General features: G+C 37.1%; 1 protein-coding gene across 2 annotated transcripts in view; it reads right to left on the bottom strand.

Annotated features, from left to right (window-relative positions):
• STIM2 (stromal interaction molecule 2) overlaps positions 1–21,963 on the bottom strand; it is a 64,878-nt gene that overhangs the window by 18,650 nt on the left and 24,265 nt on the right. For both annotated transcript variants that reach the window (XM_079305900.1, XM_079305899.1), the window contains exons 2-3: positions 10,785–10,915; positions 626–740 (exon numbers count right to left, since the gene is read on the bottom strand). In XM_079305900.1, coding sequence (XP_079162026.1) covers positions 626–740; positions 10,785–10,915 — 246 coding nt within the window. The remainder of the gene's footprint in view (positions 1–625; positions 741–10,784; positions 10,916–21,963) is intronic.

Genomic DNA, 21,963 nt, shown 5'->3' with positions numbered 1-21,963 from the left:
GAACATTCTACTGTTGATTAAATACTGTCCTTTGATACTTGGAACAGTTGGCTCAATTTACTTATTTCATTTAAATCAAAGCGAGGGAGGGCAGGTGGTGTTGGGTAGCTGGTACATTTTACTGTATCCCAAATTAAAGAAGATTTTCAAAACTCTTCTCAAAAATGCTTTGGACTAAGAATTCTAGATCTTTGTAGCTCAAATGAAATTTAAAGTGAAAGTGCATTGAATTTTCCATTTAATACTATATAAAATACTATATAAAACGTATTTTAAAATAGCTTGAGAGAAACCCTTAATGTTATTAAATTAAAAACATGTTAATCTGGAGTTCAGCACTTGCACCAATCGCCTTGATAAATTAGAACCTAATGTAAGCTACCTTAGTTTACTCACAATACGAGGAAATTACCTCTAGCTGGACTGAATGAGTTCTTAGTCAGGTTTATGTGTGCCTATAAATAACAGTGTCAAAACAGATTGATGAAGAATGCTTCAAGAGGTCATTGATTCACTACTCTGTACCTGGTGGAAAAATTGTTGAATTATAACTATGGTGGAAAAATTGTTGAATTATAACTATGTCAGTAGCCATGATCCTTTCCAGCTATGCTTCTTTACCTACCTTCAGACGTTTTCCAGCGTTTCCACAGATCCTCAATGGTGATATGCTTGTCTTCTCTGTGCAGGTGACTGTGTTTATTTGAGGCATCCTTGTATTGCATATCTTCCCTTAGAAACTGAAGAAAAGGGAAAAACATCACCTTAAATGCCTAAATGACAGTTTCTGAAGAGAAATTACACAGAAATCAGGTCGAGTATTTCTTATCTCTTCCCCATGCATGCAGCAGAGAATTGATCTGTGTTTTCTACAACAAACACTCTTACAAGATTTGTTTTTCCCAATAATAAAATCCTGGAAAAACTGATGGTGCAGTTCCTAGTGTACCAAGTTTAACATTATTAGTATGCCTCAGATTTATGGTGATTAGAGAAATACACCACACAGTCATATTGCACACTTCTCCATCCTGACAACATTTAACCAACTTCTCCTCCTTAAAAATAAGGTCATGTAAGATTTGAAAGTGTGCCAGTCATTTTTGGATGAGTAATGCCTCAATCCTGCCATACCAGTTAAATGAAACTGCCTGAGGGATGAGTGTAAGCTATTTACTAAGTAGCATTAAAGTATTTTGATTAGACAACAAAAATTTGACTTCTATTCATCAAATTAAAAAAAAACAGAAGTCATCTGAGGGCCAATTTTCTGCTTGCTAATCATTCCTCAGTGGTTATACACCAAGCACAGAAGCATTACATAAAGCTGCTTCATTTTCAGTAATTAATAGGAAGCCTTTTAGCAAACATTATGAAAAGGAAAATCATGCAGTCATGACATACAGAGTGGGTGGTGAGGCACTGGCACAGGTTGTGCAGAAAAGCTGTAAATGCCCTATCCCTGGCAGCATTCAAGGCCAGGTTGGATGGGGCTCTGAGCAATCTGATCTAGTGGAAGATGTCCCTGCCTACAACAGGGAAGTTGGAATTAAATGGTCTTTAAGGTCTCTTCCAACTCAAACCATCACATGATTCTATGATACAATTTTATGACGGCAGTGTTGTTTCAGTATTCTGCAAGTTGCTACAAACAGTTCTCCAAACACATACCCAAGAAAAGCCATGAAACTGTAAAATTCATTCTGTTTTTTTATTTCATTAAGGCCTAGAAATGTTGGAATATTGGTTGGCAAATGACCTCCAATTAATAGCAGAAATCTTTCAGAAGTATCAGTCCCTGAAAGCATTGTATGAACAGACCCTGTGAGTGATTGGTACCTAAGTATTAGTATCAGAAAACTACTGTCTGGTACCAACAGTACGGAAAATTAAGTCATCTTCCACCACAGTAGATAGCTTGCTTTCTTCAGTTCATGAAGGATAAAGCAGCTCAAACAAAACCAGCTACAGATAGTCCTGATAGCTAAGTCAAAAACCAGCCTTTTATATGGCTGATCATGTCATCACCACTTCAAGAGAGGTGAGGAAGAGAGCCAAGCTAGTGATGCACTGCAGAAGAGCTCAATTCTTAAAATTCAGTCCAAGTAATATTTTAAGTGCAGAGCATCCTGCAAAGGCTCCATTTCTAACAAATCCAGAGATTATACCATTCAGAAACTGCAGGAGGTACTGAAAAGTAGCCAACCTTAAACAGTAAAATTAACCCTTAATAAAAAGAAACAGAATACAATAGCACAAATACACAAGCAAAAGCTAACACTTACCAATTCTTCCTAACTAAAATCTTTTTACTTGAATGTAAGGGAATCTTAAACTATGAATGGATTCAAGTTTCTCCTTGATAGACTCAGGCCAAAATACTAGTTGTCCTCCTTAAATAAACACAGAGCCATGGTATCCAATCAATTGGATGTAAATCCTCTCATATTTATCTATTACTTCAAAACTTTTTCTGATTGTCAGACACTAGCTTTGTAAAGCCTTTTGACTCGTAAAATAGCTCAATTTAGCCCGCACAAACTGCATAAGCATTTTTAACTCCTCTTCCTCATGTGTCTAACAATGGCATAAATTGAGATCTATAAATATATATATGCACACACATGCAAATACATAAGAAACTTATGAAACATATGAGAACTGAAAATAGCAGCCTGTTGGGGCAAATGCAATTACTGAAAAACCATGGATCAGCAACAGCAAAAAGGTTTAATAAGCACAGAAATGTATGCTGTAACTGTATGCAAAAGTAAAAGTATCTGTTGCATATTCCACCATCCAAGTGGGAACTCTGAATACTTCCTGTCTTAGCAATAAGCTGGTATGAAGCTGGCAAATTCTACGATTGTCATGCAATGGAAGATGTATTGTCATGTTCATTCCCACTCCATGTTTATTAAAGATTAAACGGAAGAGCAGGAACTAAACAATAAAAAAACAAACAAAATAATTATTATCCACTGATGTCCCTAAGCCAATTTTGTTGGGGCCAATTTTGCATCTTCTCAGCTAAAACTCGAGATTACTTTTATTTGTATAAACTCGCTACCTTTACTGACACTTGCCAGGCTGTAAAGGTAAAGGCTGTAAAATATCAAAGGATGAGAACTTTTGTTCAGTTACAGGTGCTGTCAAGGAAAATCTGAATTGCTGGTAACAATGCTATGACATTGTTAGAAGTAAGAAGAGAAGGGCGATGCCAGCCGAAAGGCAAGAGCTCCAAGGAGTGACACCTGTCCCGTCCCAGCGGCCCTGCCGACAGGAGCGCGCCCGAGCTCCTCCTGCAGCTCCGCCGCGCCGCCCGCAGAGGGCGCCACGGGCCCCGCGCCACGGCCGCGCAAAACGGGACCCGCAAAACGGGACCCGCAAAACGGGACCCGCAAAACGGGACCCGCAAAACGGCAACGGGACCCGGGCGCGCCCGACGGGATTTCCCGGGAGCGGGAAGGGCTGAGAGGGCACCTGGCTTACACCGAGACACCGACCAGAATATTTGACTATGTCCCTTTTTAAAAGGGAGTGTCCCCACAGCAACGGAAAGCAGCTTGCAGTTAGTAACCTGTACAGTTACTACTCGGGGCACGGATAGTAAATCTACGAGAAATTCTTCCCAGCGAAAAGCCCCTCTTCTTCTGCTCTGCCCTACCCATACTGTTCCCAGATCCCGTGAAAACAACACGATGATTTCCTCAAAAAGGTTCTCTGACACCGCAAGGTCACAACGCCAAAGTTACAGTGCAGTATCCGGAAAGAGGTCACTGTGTTTCAAAGAATAAGTGCATTCACGAACTCATTCACTAAGAGGTATATAGCAACATCAAACATCTTTCTTTTGCATAAAAGATCTTTGTTTCAACAGTGGCCTAATATGGAAGTGCTTCTTTAAGAAAAAGAACTGAGACCTAAACTGAAGAAAGACAGAAACAGAACAACTCTAGTTAAAAAGAGGATTTTTCTGTTCCTTGTCATGGCAGTTAATCTCTCTTCTGTTGCTCTGGTCATTAAGCATACAAAGAAAAGGTTAGAAAAATAACTCTAAATAGGGAGGTTAAAAGAATAAGCTCTAAGAAAAACACATCTAAGTACTATCTTAGCCAACATAATTACTCAGGAAGGAGAAGTCCTTTTAAGACTACAAAATTGAAACCAAGAGAGCAGAAGTTACTTAAAAACTCTGTATGAAACAAAAATAAAGAAAAAAAACAAAAAAAAACCAAACTGCATTGGGCAAAGCAGTTGCTTCAAAAACAAGTATAGAATTAAAAAAAACAACACCTAGACTTGAAACTAGAGTTTTGATCCCAGAAGTGCCATAACAGCTGCACCTCTACAAAGACTGACATCCCAGAGTGCAAGGTTATGCAGTGTAAGAACTCCAAAGGAAAATTTCTCCTGCCTGGAGGGGACAGGACCAGTGGAGCTCTGGGGAAATGCCATGATCAGGTACACAGCCACCTTCCTTCCACTCCAGAAAGCCTTTAGTAGTGCTATTTTCACCAAAATCCAGTCAACTAATAAGCAAAGACCTATCTGAAGCAAGACCACAAAAAAAGGAAAAAGAAAATAAGTTAAAATATCAATGCTGCAAGACAGGCTTGCAGGACAAAAAAGCAATTGCATTCTTCCAAGAATGCCCTGGAAAAGTAAAATGAACCACACTCTCTAACTGCAGCAGGAAGCACTCTCAAGCTGTTTATATTTTGCTCTGAGTGAAGGCTCAAGTTTATGATTTTCAGTCTCATCAACTTAAAATAGACCTCCTAACTGACAGGTTTACTTTAAGAGAAATTAGTAACATCTCCTGGCCAGGTATCACTCTCACCCTTGAGTATCTATTCCTCAAACAGTGTTATTTCCTTTGGGTTTATTGCTTCAAAGGGAAGACCTGCAAAAGTTACAATTTCAGCCTTTTAGTACATTTCCTCCCATCTATTTGCTACAGGATTTGCTGCAGCTATTGCAACGTCACACATACAAAATATGATGGCAGATGTGCTTTTAAAAGGCAACATACTATGATTCAGGTATGACTGCCTATCCTACAGAAATGGCTTCTAAAGATGCTATAAAGTAAAATAAGAAAACATATTCAATAATATTAACAATTAATAATAAAACATTACCAGAAAAATGTAGAACGCAACCAGGAAAGTGTTACCAAGCACATCTTAAGTAACCTACACATTCAAAAGCTACAAAAAAGCTACTGCAGCTCAAAACAAAACTGTAGCTATCTACTGCAAAGTAAACTTTGCAATCTCTGAAGCCAAGATAGAATTTCCAAGGGATCATTTCATTGTAGCAGGACTAAATAAAGAGGTGCAGACAGCTACATATTAGCTTAAGCTCATCCAAGGAGGCAAGGCGTGAGGTAGGTCTTAGTCCAAACCACGTTGGACCGGGTTTTATGCAGCTGTACCCAGGATAACACGTGCTGCCTCTCTATAGGGCTTCTTTGCACAGGAGCTGGGAACTAACACCATCAATGTTTTCACACAAGACCTGGCTCCTTACCCTGCTCTGCAAAAACAAATTGTCCAAACACGTTCAGAGCTGCTTACAAAACTTCAGGAGACTAAAACACACTCAGCCTGGGGACAAATACATTGGCAGTTGAATGCAAAAAAATTAATTCAAAAAATACCTCTATTAAGAGAGCCACAACAAATTAGGGAATGCAAAGTAACCCAATAGCTTTGGGGGCAAAGGTTTGCTGCAGTGGTTGGGAAGCTCAAAATCCTTGTTTGAAAGATCAATGTTTGTAACAGAATCTCTTGCACAGCGAGATGTAAAACACACTCAGGAGCCATCCCAGTGTGATGAGCAAACAGTTGCAATGTCTTCAGTTGCTGAACCACTGCAGCACGTGTTTTTCCACATGCAGAATTTTGTCTAAACAGCTGACACCAAAATATTAAATTGTTTGCAGAAATATGAACTCCAGTTTAAGGAGTTGTATTACATAAATTACAAGACAAAACCAAAATAAAATACTAAGAGAACTTGAAAAGACATTTAACATCTTGCTGAGAGTACACTTCCAGAGAACAAAATGGAGCCTATCCCTGTCAAACTTACTACAAGCAAAGTGCAAAATAGTATTACCATTCCATATACCATAAAATAGTAGCTACCATGGTAGCTACTTTTCCTGCTTTAATCACTGTATAAAAGAGAATCATCTTCCCTGGTTTAGGCCACAAAAGTTAAGATTCTATTTGATTCTTGCCTCCAGATATTTTTAAGTCAATCACTTAGGCATATCATCTCTGAGGTTCCAACTTCTTTTATCATCCTGCTAAAAGCTAACCAATGCTGCAGTCTCTTCTTCTCCTGGCTGTATTTTTAAATCCTTTTTTAAATTATTTTTTTGGGGGGAAGGGTGTTGGAGGTTTTCTACAGGGTTTGTTCAGTTTCTGGTGTTTTAATAAAGTAACTAATTCACTTAATTCCTTAAAAAAACTTGAGCAAAATATGATCTATTTAGAGATCCCATGCAAAACTCTACATTTGTGCCTTTAGCTTGGTGAGACATTAGACACACACCAGGATACTAATACTTCTACAGAGAGATTCCTTGAGGAAATGACTTTATATAGGATCTACTTAGGGAAATTCTTTTGAAACAGGAAAAACCTATGTAAATACTGAACCTATGATAAGTCTGTTTTATTGCTTGTGTCTCATCATTAAAACAAAACATGTTCCCATGGTGCAACAGATGCTTCCTGAGGCAGATAGCCTCCCACAACACATGACTAAAACCTCAGTTCTCCCTTTCATTTATCTATTTACAGCCTCTTGAAACCAGCTTAAACAATTGCAATCTTTGGCACATAAAGAAATAATATCAGCAGTAGGTCTGATAGGAAAATTCATGTTAGCCTGCCCTCATAATAAGTATAAAGGGGCTTTTCCTTCCTTTTTCCTGTTCTTTGCTGTACCATACCAAATAATAAGGAAAAAGTAACTACTCCATGCTTAGACTAGAGCCCCTCTAATTTCCTTAGAACAATTTAACAAAATCCCTCACATTTTGCTGACTTTAAATCCCATGCTAAAAATTTAGATCAGGTTTCCTCAATCAGCTCTATCAAGGTCAAATATAAGTTTCTTGCCCGTCCATACAAAATATGCCCAAAGGTCCTCAGTATCAGACAATTTTTGAGGAAATAAGAAATATCTTCATTCAAATTTTCTAATATCCTAGAAAAACTCCTTTACAGAATGATTTTAGATGTGCCTTCATTTGACAGAGGTAAAAAAAGCTACAACCTAAAACAGGGCATGAAAACATAAGGAAAACCAAAGTGTGTGCAGATGAAATGTCTGGAATCACTGTTGGGAGTTAACTGGATTAGCAAATTAAAATAGTTAAAATAAATAGTTCAACATCTTTAGCCTTTTTTACCTTCCTGTCTCAAAATAGCTTATTTACAAGAACTTCCTTCCTTGGTGTAAATATACCCTTGTAACATTGTTGTAGTGCTGGTGAAACAGCAGAAAGTTATTCTACTTTGTCACATTCTTCCTGCCAAGTAAAAAGCTAATGAACATCTAATCAACATACTCAATATGCTGCTCTTCAGGAGCCTTGCAAGTAAAATCCATGCAGCATAAAACAGAAAAGCCATTCCCTGCTGTTAAGTAAAATCCCTGTATTTCATGCAAGCTTTACTTCTAATAAAGTGGGTTTTTTAATTATCAGTCCTCATTCTTAATCAAGTTAAGCAGCATTATCCACTGTGACAGAATTAAAAAAAAATAAAAAATCTGGTTCTGAAATATAATTAGGACATATTTAGTACATATTCTAACCTACTGTAATCAGGTAACTATGTAACTGTGTTGGGTAAATGCAGATCTTTTAAGACAATGATTTAGTACTTCTGTACTACAAGAAAAACAGAAGTTACTAGTTGAACTTGCAATTAAACTGCATTTCTCATTAATTTCGGGTTTGCATTTAATGTCTTAGAAGAAAGCACTCTATGCAAATACATATTCATCCCTAATTTGCATGGAAATTATATGTAGAAAAGAGCTACTTTGCAGGAAATGGGTTACTAAATATTTCTTCAATAATTAAAAATTAACTAGCAGAAACAAGGGCTAAAATTAAGTCATGTTATTTTATGCACAATGTGTAGTTTGAACATATAGTTTCACTCATCTCTAATTACTCCAGCTGAACAGCATGCCTCATCAACTATTATAATTTCATTTTAGGGTAGCTTCTGTTGCTTTCTCTGGAACAGGAAGAAACTTAAGGTCAGATATAAAGATGGTCCACTGGAAACAAGGGCAAATCTTCTGAATACTAACAAAATGTTTCCAATGTCGAAATGTTTTCAGTATTTTCTTTTAACTTTCTCAACTTCAATGTATAAAAAAATGCAGTACAAGTCAAGAGAGACAATCCAAGTACTCAGAAGTTCCTCAGAAAGCTCACACTCCATCACTCATGCTTCAGTTTGCAGACTGAACTGTGCCTGTCCCAAACATTCTGCAAGAACAAAGGCAGGCTATATGCACTATTTTTGAAAAGTCATGGCAGTCAGGTAAAGTCCCTGGTGACTGGGAAAAAGGAAACATCTCTCTTATTGAAAAAGAGAACAAATGCAGACCTGAGGATATAAAGACCACTGAGCCTCACCTCTATGTTTTGGAAGATGATGGAGCAGATCCTCATGGAAGCAATGCTACAGCACATACAGTGAAGTGATTTGAGATGATCCAGCTTGGCTTTACTCAGGGCAAACAGTGTCCAACTGACCTGCTGGCCTTCTATGATGAGCTGATTGCAGCAGTTGATGAGGGAAGAACCAAACAAATGTCATCTACCTGGACCACTGAAGGGCCCTTGAAACAGTGCCACATAACATCCTTACCCTCAGACTGGAGAGAGATTAGAAGGGTGGATCACTTGATGGATAAGGAACTGCCTGAATGGACATAGCTGGCAATCATTCTATGTCCAGTTGGAGGCCAGTGATGAGCGGTGCCCTTCAGAGCTCTCTCTTGGGACAGGGGCTCTTTGTCAGCAACACAGACAGGAGATCAAGTGCACTTCTCAGCAAGTTTGCAGATGACATGAAGCTGAACAGCACAGTTGAACTAAGAGAAGGAAGAGATGTCATCTAGAGGGATCTGGACAAACCTAAGAAGTGGGCCCATAGGAACCTTATGAAGTCCAAGAGCAAGGTATTGCACCTGCACTGGAGATATGAGTGTAGACTGGGGGAAGTCATTGAGAGCAACCCTACCAAGAAGGACTTGGGGGTGCTGGTAGATAAAAAGCTGAACATGAGCCAACAGTGTGCACTCACAGGCCAGAAAGTCAGCTACATCCTGGGCTACATTCAAAGAGAAGTGGCCAGCAGATCAAGGGAGGTGGTTTTGCCCCTCTACTCTGCTCTCCAGATCCCACCTGGATGCTGTTTCCAGGTCCTCAGCACAAGAAAGATATTGACCTGTTGGAACAAGTCCAGCCAACCAAGATGATCAGAGCACTGGAGCACCTATCTTAAGACAGGCTGAGAGATGGGCTGTTCAGACTGCAGAATGTTCCAGGAGTATCTTATTGAGATCTTCAGCACATATAGGAGGGGTATAACATAGAGGGAGAGCAACTTTGTACCCAGGTAAATTGCAACAGGACAAGGGAGAATGGTTTAAACTAAAACATGGGAGATTTAGACTATATGTCAGGAAAAATTCATTACTCAAAGGGTGGAAAGGCACTGGGACAGGTTGTGCAGAGACATTGTAGATGACCCAATCCCTGGAAGAGCTCTGGGTGAGGTTGGATGGGGCATGTTGATGCTATTTGCATATGGGCTGACAGAAAAGCAAGTAGCATCACATTAAATTTGACAACAGTAATTCATAACAACTCATTCAGAGAGAACAATCTTCCCCTAGATGTAGTATAAAAGGATGACAAAACAGGGCTAGATTCTTCTCCCATTCATCTACCATGAGATTTGGTGTCAGAACCACATGACAATACTCCATTTTTAGGGGACATCTTCACTCTCCTTGGTTCTGAGGTATGTGCCTAACAAAAGCCAGAAAGCAAAATAAACAAACGCAACAAAACTACATAGACATTTCCATTCCTACCCTGTAATTTTGAGAATCCCTATGGTAAAGTTCAGTAAATGCAAGGGCAAGTCCTTTGCCACAACCACCAGGAGCCTCCCAACCAAACTTATTCAGTCACAAAAAACTTCCTTAGGTTCCAAGACTTAAGTTACCATTAGTATGCATGATGCTCTTCATACTTGCCTGTAAAATGTAAACCAAACCAGAAATCTTTCTTCTAGACTGCTCTCTGTAGCAGGTATTGTTTTACACTATGAATTGCCTGCAACAGATCTAAGGTAAATAGGATAGCCCAGTGATACCTTGACCATGAGAATTTAGAGTGAAGAAACCATACCATCAAGCAATGGATCACATCACTGTCTCACTGCAAGCTGAACCTTTCACCTTTGCCCACCTCCTACACCAATCACAAAAGTAGCAGCTTTTATACATAGTCATACAAAACTTTCCTTTAGGCTAGAACAATGGACAGTAATGTCCCATTTCAGACAAATACAGAAATTAGACTTTCCTTCCGTATTTGTCTGAGCGAAGAGCTGAATTAAAAAGAACAGCAACAACTACTCAAATGCTGAAAGATAAAGAGCAGGTACACAAAACAAAAGAATGAAAAAGACTTCATGCATGCACAAGTAAAGTTTTTTGACTCCTACCTCATCACTTTCATCTACCTCGATGCCACCATCTTTGTCATCATCCATTTGCTTGTGGATCATGCGGAGAGCTTCGAGGCTGAACCTGTCCTCCTCAGTAAAGCACGGCGGGCTGAGTGAACTGCAGGGGTCTACAGGGAGGGAGGACACAAAAACAAAACAACACGACAGAATGTTATTTACTTTCACTGCAGAATATAAAGCTCCTCAGCAAAATAAAGGCAGCACATAATCAGGCCATAGATATCAAATTTAACTCTAAAATAACTTTAGAGTTTAACTTTTAACTTGTGCAAAAAAGTAAAAGGCTTGTGTGTGCAAATCAACTCTTTTTTTATTCAGGAAGGAGTCACAAAAACTAGGCTGGAATATTTTTGACTCTTCAATTTATTTCTTCTATCCCAGCAACTTATTATCTCCATTTTTTCTTTTATCATCCACCTTTAATTCATCCATGTTAATATCAGTGCAGTGACAAATAAAGCTACCACATTTCCCAACCTCCTTTCTGAAAGTCTGAGCGAAACAAAGAGCAGTGGAGGAAAAGGAATTGCCATATCATACAATCATAATTTGATGAACAGAAAACAAAGGGGTGGTAATCACATTGCAGATAAATTCTAAATAGGTAGTACTACTGAACACAAAATACTCAAGCACTGCAAGAGCAGAAAGCACACTGCAAAGAAAACTCAGCTGATAGTAGTACACAATGTATTAGTCCTGTACACTCTGATCACAAACTGCAGGCACTATAGAGCAGGATTCCAAGTCAAAAATAGTACATTTTCATTTGCATTCATTACTGAAGGCTCATGATTCACACACATCTGATGGCTCAGCTTGCACCACATCAAATTGCTAAATCTGTGCTCTTTCCCTTCTACAAGGTACATGCCAAATGCTCCAAAATTCTACCATGCATGATGATCAACCATCACCACGGTGGCCTTGCACAGACCTTGGCATTAACTAATAGCAGCTATTTCATTAATCCTGATGTATTGAACACAAGGTAGAGAAGGATACAGAAATCATTTTTTCAAAGTTGAACTTTAATAGGGTAGGGAATTCCCACTGTAATAGCCATAACAAAAATGCACTGACTGGTTTCATAAACTGTTAAACAACACTTAAATCGTATCAATGCAAGTAAAAATTGAGGAAGCATATGAGTAATTTTTGTTTCTTCTAATGTATCAACGATTTAAGCTTTCATGTTGCTATAGAATTTATTAAAGGGCTCACATAAGTAAAGGAAGCACATCTAGAAAAAGAGAGGAATCAAAGGTTTTCAGAGAAAAAGAATTTTTTTGGTTTATTATTTCATATCAGCTGGATTAGCATGATTCTGTTTTTCTAATATAAATTCTAAAATAATTAAAAATCAAAATAAAGCAATGCATAAGTTTACAAAGCAGGAAGTGCAAAGATAACAACCATGACATAGCTGGAATCTCAGACACATAATTAACAGGACTAGTTTCCACAGCTAGACATGAGCCAAGGCATTCTTTCTTCATACTTAAGTTTTATTATACAGGAGTTAATAGAAATCTGTTATCTGTTCCCATGCATCAATTTAAAAAAGCAAACAAAAGAAAGTCAGCAGAAAAAATAACCCAAACACTTCACTGACACTGAGAGGTGTTGCTTTTAGAACTACTTCATGCAATTCAAAGACAGATTTCTATATTTATTAGTTACTAAAGTACTAAATATTAAATATTAAATATTAATTTTGAATTGATATTATTTTTATTATCACTATTATCATTAATATTATTATTTATTACCAAATATTAAACCAGAATAATCACAAACAATATAATTTTCAGCTTTGGAATGCAACTGATACTTTATAAAGTGGAGGATTTAATTTTAAAAAATATCTATTTTATACAAAAGGTTTAACTTACGCAATACTCAGCCTTTGGATTTTTGCCTTGCACTGAAAAAATTACCATCATTGGAGGGCTTAAAGGGCCTCTCTCTGCAATTACAGAGTGCTTCATATAGAAAGGTTTGCCTTGCAATCATATTGGATCACCTCAAAGTTCTTCTAATAATTAAATTCCCATGGCCATTAACAAAAAAATTATTTTACTGAAATACAATCATATCAGAAGAACAATCTTTGTATTATAAGTTTTGATCTATGCTGCATCTTAAGTTAGAAGAAAGTGTATTTGTCAAAACATAAACAGATCCCTCAAATAAGCCCAACTTAATTTGTACTTAATTCTACTCTAAAATGAAATTTAATTTCAGATACAAGTGTTTACAGTTTGCAATCACCCACTCAAATGTTTGTTTTTCCTTTTGTTCAGCTGAAAGCCCAATTTTTCAAATCAAAAAGATTTTCTCAGTACATTTTCTCACAACCGAGGCTGAGCGGTCCCTTAATCAGGGTACTTATCTTAAATATGCCTTTTTAAGATATTTAAGCATGAAGGCACTTTAAAGAGCTATGGCTTTTCTTGAGAGAAGTAAACAGGCTGCTTGTGCTTCAAATGTCCCATGTGCTGGCTCCAAGAACACTTGATCTCTCTTTTAAGAGCCGACACAGTGCCAATTGCTCTTTTTGGGACTGAGGAACAGAGTAGTACCACACGTCAACTGCAACAAAAATTAACCCATTCTAAAGAGAAACCAGATTTATTTTCAAGCTTATTTTCATCCAGTAAAATTAACATTTAGACTGACAAACAACATTTGTCATCCCCTTCCTCAGAGAACAATTTCAAAACAAACTAAAAAGCCACAACCTAAAGAATAAGTGAAAAGAATTTCACAAGTATACCTATGGAGCCCTACCAAATCCAAAAAACAGCTGATGGAAATGTAATCATCTGCAGTTCTGCACAATATTCTATCATGCAGTAGTTTGCCTCAATTGCTTAGCAAAAACAATTCAAATTAATACTAGATGAAGTATGGTTAGTTAACTGGGTGTCTAGGAAGTTTCTAAGACAAAAGCCATGAGAAAAAGTCTCAAGACATGGCAAACACTATAAATATAGCCCTGAAGCCCCACAACAAATCATAAGACTAGTTGATAATTTTTTACTTTGAATTGACACTATTCAAGATGTTCTGGGATTCCAAAACTTCTTTTGTACTTTGAGGACAAGCCTAAATTAATGTCTAGACTGATTTCTCCATCCTAGGCTGGTGTGTTGTCATAAATAGTCTTGGTCCAAAATCATTGCCACAGGAAAAAACAGATGAAAAATTCACTCAGAGACTGAACCAACAGCCTGGAATTTGAGCTTTCCTTTACTGAAAAACACAGAAGAATTAGCAAAGGAAACAAAAGAGACAAGATGGGCAAGAGGATATCACACAGATATCACTCCAGGCACAAGTTATTTTATACCTCAGTTTTTCATGTTGCTCAGAAGCAAAGAAGTTTCAGAAATATTGGTCATAATAAGGAAGGAATTTGTTCATAAAAAACTAATGTCAGACTCGTGGCTTAACAAACTTGGCAGAGGATTTTAAAACAAACCTTCCTCCCACCCTGAGGTAGTCACTGCCTCCCAGCACAAAGGCAAGGGGGAAGTGCTCACCAGTCCACAGGAGACTCCCATAGGAGACAGTCTGACAATGAACTAAGCACAATTATCCACCCCAAGATAAAGAAAACTTTGCATTTATAGGCCAAGGGAAAATAATACTTCACACCCTTTCCCTCACTTCAATCTTCTTCAGTGAGACTAAAATATTATGAGACTACAAAAAGAATTTCAGTTTGAAACTCCTCTCAGCTTTAGATTCACAGCTCTTTTTCCCATTTCCTAAAGACAACAAAAGTTAAACTTGAAATGTGACATTGTCAATACAAATCAGCAAGGAAAATGAATTACACCCTTATCTTCAAGCACTCATCTCAGCAAAGCCCCTAAAATTTATTTAGGAATACACCACCAGAAGAGGTTTCAAAGCAAAAAGGAATATGCACCTTCATCCACCTTCCATTTGCTTCTCCCTAAACAGCTGCAAATGTTACAGACTTCAGAGTAAAAAGGACTGACAGACCAACAACCAGGGAATAAGCCTGCAGTTCTCTCACCCACCTCCTTTTGCATACAGACACTGGAGCACAAGAGCTGTGCCCAGCCTGACAGAATGACTCCAAACAGGTGGTCACAGCTCCAGCCTGGAACTTTTCAATTCCTGAAAGAGCCTTTTTAAGAATACAGGGACATCCAGAGGCTTCATGATTTTTCACAAATACCTGGAATCAGGTAGACATATCCAAATCTAAAATTTAAATGCCTTTAAATTTTCCCATTAGTTCACTCAGCAACATAGCAGCTGAGAGTTATTTCAAGAGACTGACTACCCCACATCATTTTTGTTCTGTGAGGCTGTTCAGCATTCACCGAGAAAGAAAAGCATGTTTTTTATAATAACATATGGCAGTCCTATGGAAGCTCACAGGGTTTCCATGCCTCTCTTTTACAGATGAATTCAGAAGTGTTGTGCTAGGTTTATGATTCCTCATTCCTAAAAAGCCATATGGGATAAAGGGAAGCCTCACAGAAAAGGCAAGCACTATAAAGCATCAGCTTCCTTAGTACATACTCTAGTCTTAAAATAACTATGCTTCAGTGTGCCATGATGACAGAAGTGCATTTCTTGGCTTTTTCCAGACACAAAGGAGGGGTTCTCAATATGTCCAACCCCCTGCCAAATGAACATTCACCTATCTGGGATTCCTATTTCCTGACAATTCTGTTTTATATGACTGTTACTATATTGCAGTTTCTTAATCAATTCAGTGACACCTTTCAGGGCAAAAATCCTTCACGAGCACAATTTTTGAAGACATGACTAAAAATTGGGGTGTCAAACACAACAGGAATTAATGAAGATACTGAAAAGAGAATGTTTTCAAGAATTTTACCTGATGTTCAAAATAAGTTTATTCACAGTAAAGGTAAACATGTTTTAAGGTTAAATCCTTACATAAGGTGTCACTAAAATCTTCAAATGCTTGAGACAGCCTCAGAGTGAGCTTCTTTTAATCTTTCAATTAAAAGCTCCCAAAGCAAATCACTCCTACTCTTAATAATTAAACTCCTCCATATGGCAAGTAGGCTGAGCAACATCTTACAGTTAACTTGACAAAGTAATTTGTGACATTATTTTTCACTCTAATTATTTAAATAAAAGTTCATCATTGCAGCACATCTTTCCACTAAAAACATTTTTAAAAACCCAAACAAACAAAACTAACAAAAGTATAAAAAAAAAGATTAAAAAAATAAAAAAGGTGTAGAATACCTTATCTTCTAGCCACAACAGTGATGCTACTTAAATGAGCTTCCTGAAGAGGAAAATCCAATAATACTAATGACAGCAGGGCAAGGGGAAGGGGTGCAACAGGAAAGGAAATTCAGAACATTGTTGTCCCCAAGGATTGTGAAAATACTTCACATTAGGTTTTTCCATCTCTCTTTATTAGAAATTCAGGTGACTTCTACAAACTAATGAAATAACAGTAATAAAATTCATACATGAAACTCCTGACTGCTAAGCTTGGTATCTGGAGCCCTTGTTTCTGAATACATGTGTAATGTTTAGTGACTGGTAATACTGCAGTCTAACAAGAAAAAAAAAGAATCAACAAAAGCCCCAAACTATTTGCAGATAAGCTGCATAAAAACTCCCATGATTCTTTTAAATTCCACTAAACACCTTCAGTAAAAAAATGACAGCCTTAAAATAAATAATTACAGCTTCAATACATAACAAACGATTTTTGCATGAGATTCAAACTGATTTTGTCCTTACTGAAAAGTGTCCATTTATTCTGCTATTTCAGTATCTATTCATATATACAGATCAATTAGATTCTTTCCCCCTCATAGAAACTTGATGAGGCAAGCAAGGCTTTGATTTTTTTCTTAAATCATCACTAGCTCATCTCTGCTTTCTCCACACCCACAAAAAAGCTGTCTAATTCTGAACTTCATTCTCCATACACTGGGAAAAGAAAGAGTATCAGTGAGATCAGTTTATTTAAAGTAGAAATTCAGTCAAATAATGTTATGAACAAAATCAAGTGTTAAGGCAGGTTTATTAAAGCTTTTCTAATCTTTACAAGATAAAAGCATCAAAAGAAGCAGCAGGCACTTAATTTTCTGATCACTAGTTAAGACATTCAAAACATCACACACTATCTTAGAAAAATATTTAAGAACTTCATACCCAGATAAACAGCAACTCAAAGGAAAATACATAACAGAAATTCCCTAGAGAATCAGATTTGATGGCAAATTAATTATGCTTTAGTATAACTGCATTAGAAGCAACTATTCCAAATCAGTAATGCTTGTTTAAAAAGGAAGCTGCAAAAGGGGGTTGAATATGTTAATCAAGCTGAGGATCACTCTGACAAGATGAAAATATCAGTATAAATACTTCATTTAGACTGATAGGAAATTAATTATTAAAATTACAATGCTACACTGTCTAAATAAAAATCAAGCAGATGAGTTCATGGCTTTTCCATCTCCTTTCCACACCCTCCCTGAGCAATTACACAGTTTGAAGGGAAGAGGAAGTTCGACAATTATTGTATACAATGGTCAAAGTAGACTGATTTAGAAGAGGAACTCCTGCCAACCCTAACAAAGCAGGACGAGAGGAAACTGGGAGATGCATCTTACGCAAGCCCCTAAAATCCTGTTTTTTCCTCCTTCTAACCTTATTTGTACTGCTATGATACTCACTGTACAAACCTACAAACACATATGGACAGATATTCAGCACAAAAAAAGATGCCAATTGTCTGATGCTTACTCTCAGCAAGAGGAAAGTTTCTTTCATTTTGCTTATATTTATTAGTAAAAGGCCAAGAAGTGAAATAACTTAAAGTAGTTTAAATCTAAGATTTCATTATTTGGTAGTAGAGACTGTTTAATGCATCTTCAGAAATGTATGATGGACTCTGCACATTATAGTGATTATCAACACTATAAACTTTTAATAGTTCAAAGAAAAAAAAATTACAGACTTTTAAATATGACTTGTATTGACACAGAATAAACACATCCTTCACTCAAACAAAAATTAAAAGGACAATTTTATTTTCTATATGTGTTTAGAGAACAAGGATTTAGTGAATTTTGAGTTCATTTGTCAATAGAACATTCATTAATCTGATGAAAAGTTACAGATTTATATCCATATATAGTTGCTGACAAGTCATAACACATCTAAGCACATACAACAATACACTTCTAAGTTTTTTGTGTATTTTAGGTCTGATTGGTTCTTTACTGCTCTTCTAACACTTTTCTCCCTTTTCTAAGAGCAGGAACCTGGACAAGATGCAGTATATCCCTGATTATATACTTTAATCTGCCCAAGAATTTGTCAGCTCTTAAGAAAGAGCAGCAGCATAGCATTTAAGCCACTTTCTTAATTTGGTCAGGAAATGAGAAAAGTGATATATACAGTTGACCTTCAAATGCCTGATAACATGTTCATGTGATTTTGAAAGCAAACTTGCTGGTAACCACTTTCTTACTAAAACCCCATTTTCTTGCTTAGAATTCCATCCTTATTAACACATTAACTTGGAAGCCTGATCTCCAGATGCCTGGTGAAAGGCTATAAATCATTATTGAGTGTACTAATTTCTATTCAATTATGGCTCAAGAGCTAGAACGAGCATGAACCACTAAGTTCCTTTTAGGAAGACACTGTCTGCAAAATACAGCAGCTAATATGATAGCAAAAATTCACAGATTTTTTTCATACTGAAAAGATAGTTCACAACTTCAAAGACTGAAAAAGGGGAAGGTAGGGAGAAAAGGATTTTAACACCTTTTTTTTTCTTCTAAATTTAATAAAAGGCATAGAAAGTTTTATAGATCTAGATTTAAAATTTTTAAAATATCTGATAATTTCAAACAAATAAACTGAAATTTTCTAGAATTAGAGTTGATTAAAGTCTAATTTTTTTCATATGAAATTATATATATATATGCATATATATCTTTAAAATTAAAGTTTTAATCGTGTCAGTGTTTCCTCTGATATATTTGTTTTCACATGTGATTCATAATCATATCCTATATCCATGAATCAGGCATGTAAGCATGACATTGCTGGCATTACTGAATTACTTCACTCTTCTACACCATCTGATCTAGTACGCATATTATTAACTGTTCCAACCAAGGAATCAAATTTAATCCTCTGTGAGCACCATCTGTAGCATCATCAGTTCCCTCACAGTTCCTGTAACAACATGTTGTCAAGATGTATTTATACTTTAAGAGATCATATCAAAATTATACAACTGTAACCTATATTCAAAAGATGCAACATAGAACTTTCAATAAAAGAAGATTAAAATAAAGCACTGGGGCGCTTTTTTTTTTAATACATAATCTGTTAGGATTCTAGCATTTGAGTATTACTTTTGCCACTCTATGTTTATACTTTCAAAAATACAAAGGCGCTGAATGCATAGATTCGCTTTATTTAATAACACCACAATTAAACATTTCCTTTTAGCCCCATATCAGTAATTTTATTATGTATGATTACCATTTTCTTGAAATAGCCTTCGTAGCTTTTGTGAAAATTTAGTAGTACAGAAGATTGTTGGCTAGTTAAGGACTATCCTACTTCCAGAAGCTTACGTGAACTGCTCTGCTGTTAGCACTCCAACTCCAGATTGCATAACTGGCAGTTTTGCTCCTACTAATATGCTGCTAAATATTTTTCTCATGATGAATTTCACCAAGTGATAAACCAGGCTGACAAATCTACTTATGGTGTCTCAGTTCACCTTGGCTTATTTGATAGAATTTAGATTTAAAGAGCCTTTTAAAATACCCAATCTTATAAAGAAGAAAAAAAATAAAGAATTAAATACTGCATACATCTCAGGAGATACCATATCATTATGCTCTTGCTCAAACTTAGCACAGATAGTAAGATGTATAATTATCAGAATGTTAGAATAAACCATAGCTACACATATCTTAGATACATCTTGGCTGATACTATTCTGGCAAATGTATTTCTGGGCCCATAAAAACAGTAGCAAATGGTGTACTTTTCCAGTACGTATTTCATAGCTGTTAAAGTGGTGAATAAAACAGAAGGCAGTTCTTACACAATGAGTACACACTGAGCACACACTCTGTGCATAAAATCATGCAATGGAATCACTCAGAGTAGAAAAAGAGGAAACTCAGTACTTAAACAAGAACTCCAAAACCAAGAGTAAGTTTTATCATGTTAGATTTAGCTCAGACAGATTGTTTAACAAAAAGCCAATGCTACAAACACATGGCTTTGCCATCAAAATGAGTTAGATATAATTTGCATAAAAATTTAAAGTAGTATTATTCCACCTCTAGAAAAACCTCAAGTCATTGTATGCAGAAGAAAACAGTAAGGGAAACTCTACATTTGCTTGAACAAACCTTGTACAAATACTACTTGTACAGCTTCAAATACTGTCAGATGCTCCCCAACAGCATGAGCATATTTGGGATGCAAGGAAGAGCCAAATCAATAATTCCACATATGCTCTAAGGCAGAATATGCCAAAGACTAATGCTAAAAGGATTTCTAATTGTTCGTGCCCCTGCTGTTCATTTCTGTCCTGTACTACCTCCTTCCTGGAACCAGCACAAGCACATTTGTACAACCCTGCTGCAGGATCAGGAAACTGATTCTGTCTGAATTTATTCTCTGTGCACCTCCACAAACACTTGTGGCAGCAGAGGTGCAGGGGAGGAGGAGGAAGCCCAGGCAGAGGCAGAGATGCCCTGTACAGCCCCAGCACTGCTGCTCAGCCCTGGCACTGCCATGCCCCATGGCACAACTGGGTCTGCAACAGCCAGCAGCACACCAGGGCAACAGTGCACAGAAAATACTGAATGCAACAACATCTATGCTACTTGAGTGGAAAAACCCACCTCATTTCTTAGATCCTGGCTTTCACTACTAGGAGGCACAGGACAAGGATGTGCCCTAGACAACTTGTTGCAATTAACAACTATCAAGTGTTTTTTCCAAGGTTTTTTCCAGCGTATTTTTCAGCCTCACAAAACCTAAAAAAACAGACCTTTGCAACACTATAGCAGGAGATGAAGTAATAGCAAACCCAAAAAGCCCTCACCACAACATCTCACAGAACAGTTTCAAACCCCACTGCCAGCAAGCTCACAATCTGTCCATTCTGCAAGGCCCTGCCCATTAGCCTAGAGAAGTCACATCTCCAGGCATAGCCCACTTTGGCAGCAGCCAGTGCACATCACAAACAGAAGGCCTTGACAGACACCACATCTCCACAAATATACACCAGCAAGCTCAAGGTGTCTGCTAAGTGCACGTCTGCCCCAACTGCTCCAATTTATGTTGTGCTTTCATTTAAGCTCCAGTTTTTTTGACCCTCTTCCAAAACCTTGGCGCCAGAACATGCATTAAGAACTAAATACACAAGGCTATAAAAAAAGCAGCATAACAGAATCTGCCCCAAAGCTGACAAACTATGACAGTTGGCTACACAAAGCCAAATGAGTTTGTGTTTGGGACTGTTTTGCTTTCTTTAGGGGCCTTTTAAAAGTTTTATTATTGGCAGACAAGACAACAGCTTTCTGAAGAGAAGAAACAGACATACTTAAGGAAAGCTCAAATAAGAAAGGATAAAGATCTTTCATAGTTTAAGACTGTGACAATTGAAATTATAACCAATTGCAAAACAAGATTGATATAAGATATCCTTAAAGGCAAACAGTGACATTAAGTGATACATAATAGTATTAAGTCCTCATTTAAATCCCACTGTATGTTCTTGACACACACTGTGAAAAGTCAAGAAGAAATAAAGGGCAGTATGGTTTTTCCAGATGATGACACTTCCACTTCTGAGATTCATTACAAGTACTTTAAGACATTTATACATATTACTTAAACATAAAATTTTAGTGTATAGTTTTGTCACATAAGAATTCAAAATCTAACACTGATTTGTGTCTATTATACTTGAAAATACTAAAGCATAAGAAATAATATTCTAGATTTTTTTTAACTCTCCTGGACACACACTGCAAATGGAGCTGTATCTCTTGCACTGCATCACTGAAGGTTCTGTTGCTATTTGCTCTCCCCAGCAGACAGTAGCAGCAAAACAGGCACC

Source organism: Erithacus rubecula (genome assembly GCF_903797595.1).
Source record: "Erithacus rubecula genome assembly, chromosome: 5".
Classification (NCBI taxonomy): Eukaryota; Metazoa; Chordata; class Aves; order Passeriformes; family Muscicapidae; genus Erithacus; species Erithacus rubecula.
Note: the sequence above shows the minus strand (reverse complement) of the source record. Positions and strands in the feature narration are given on the sequence as shown.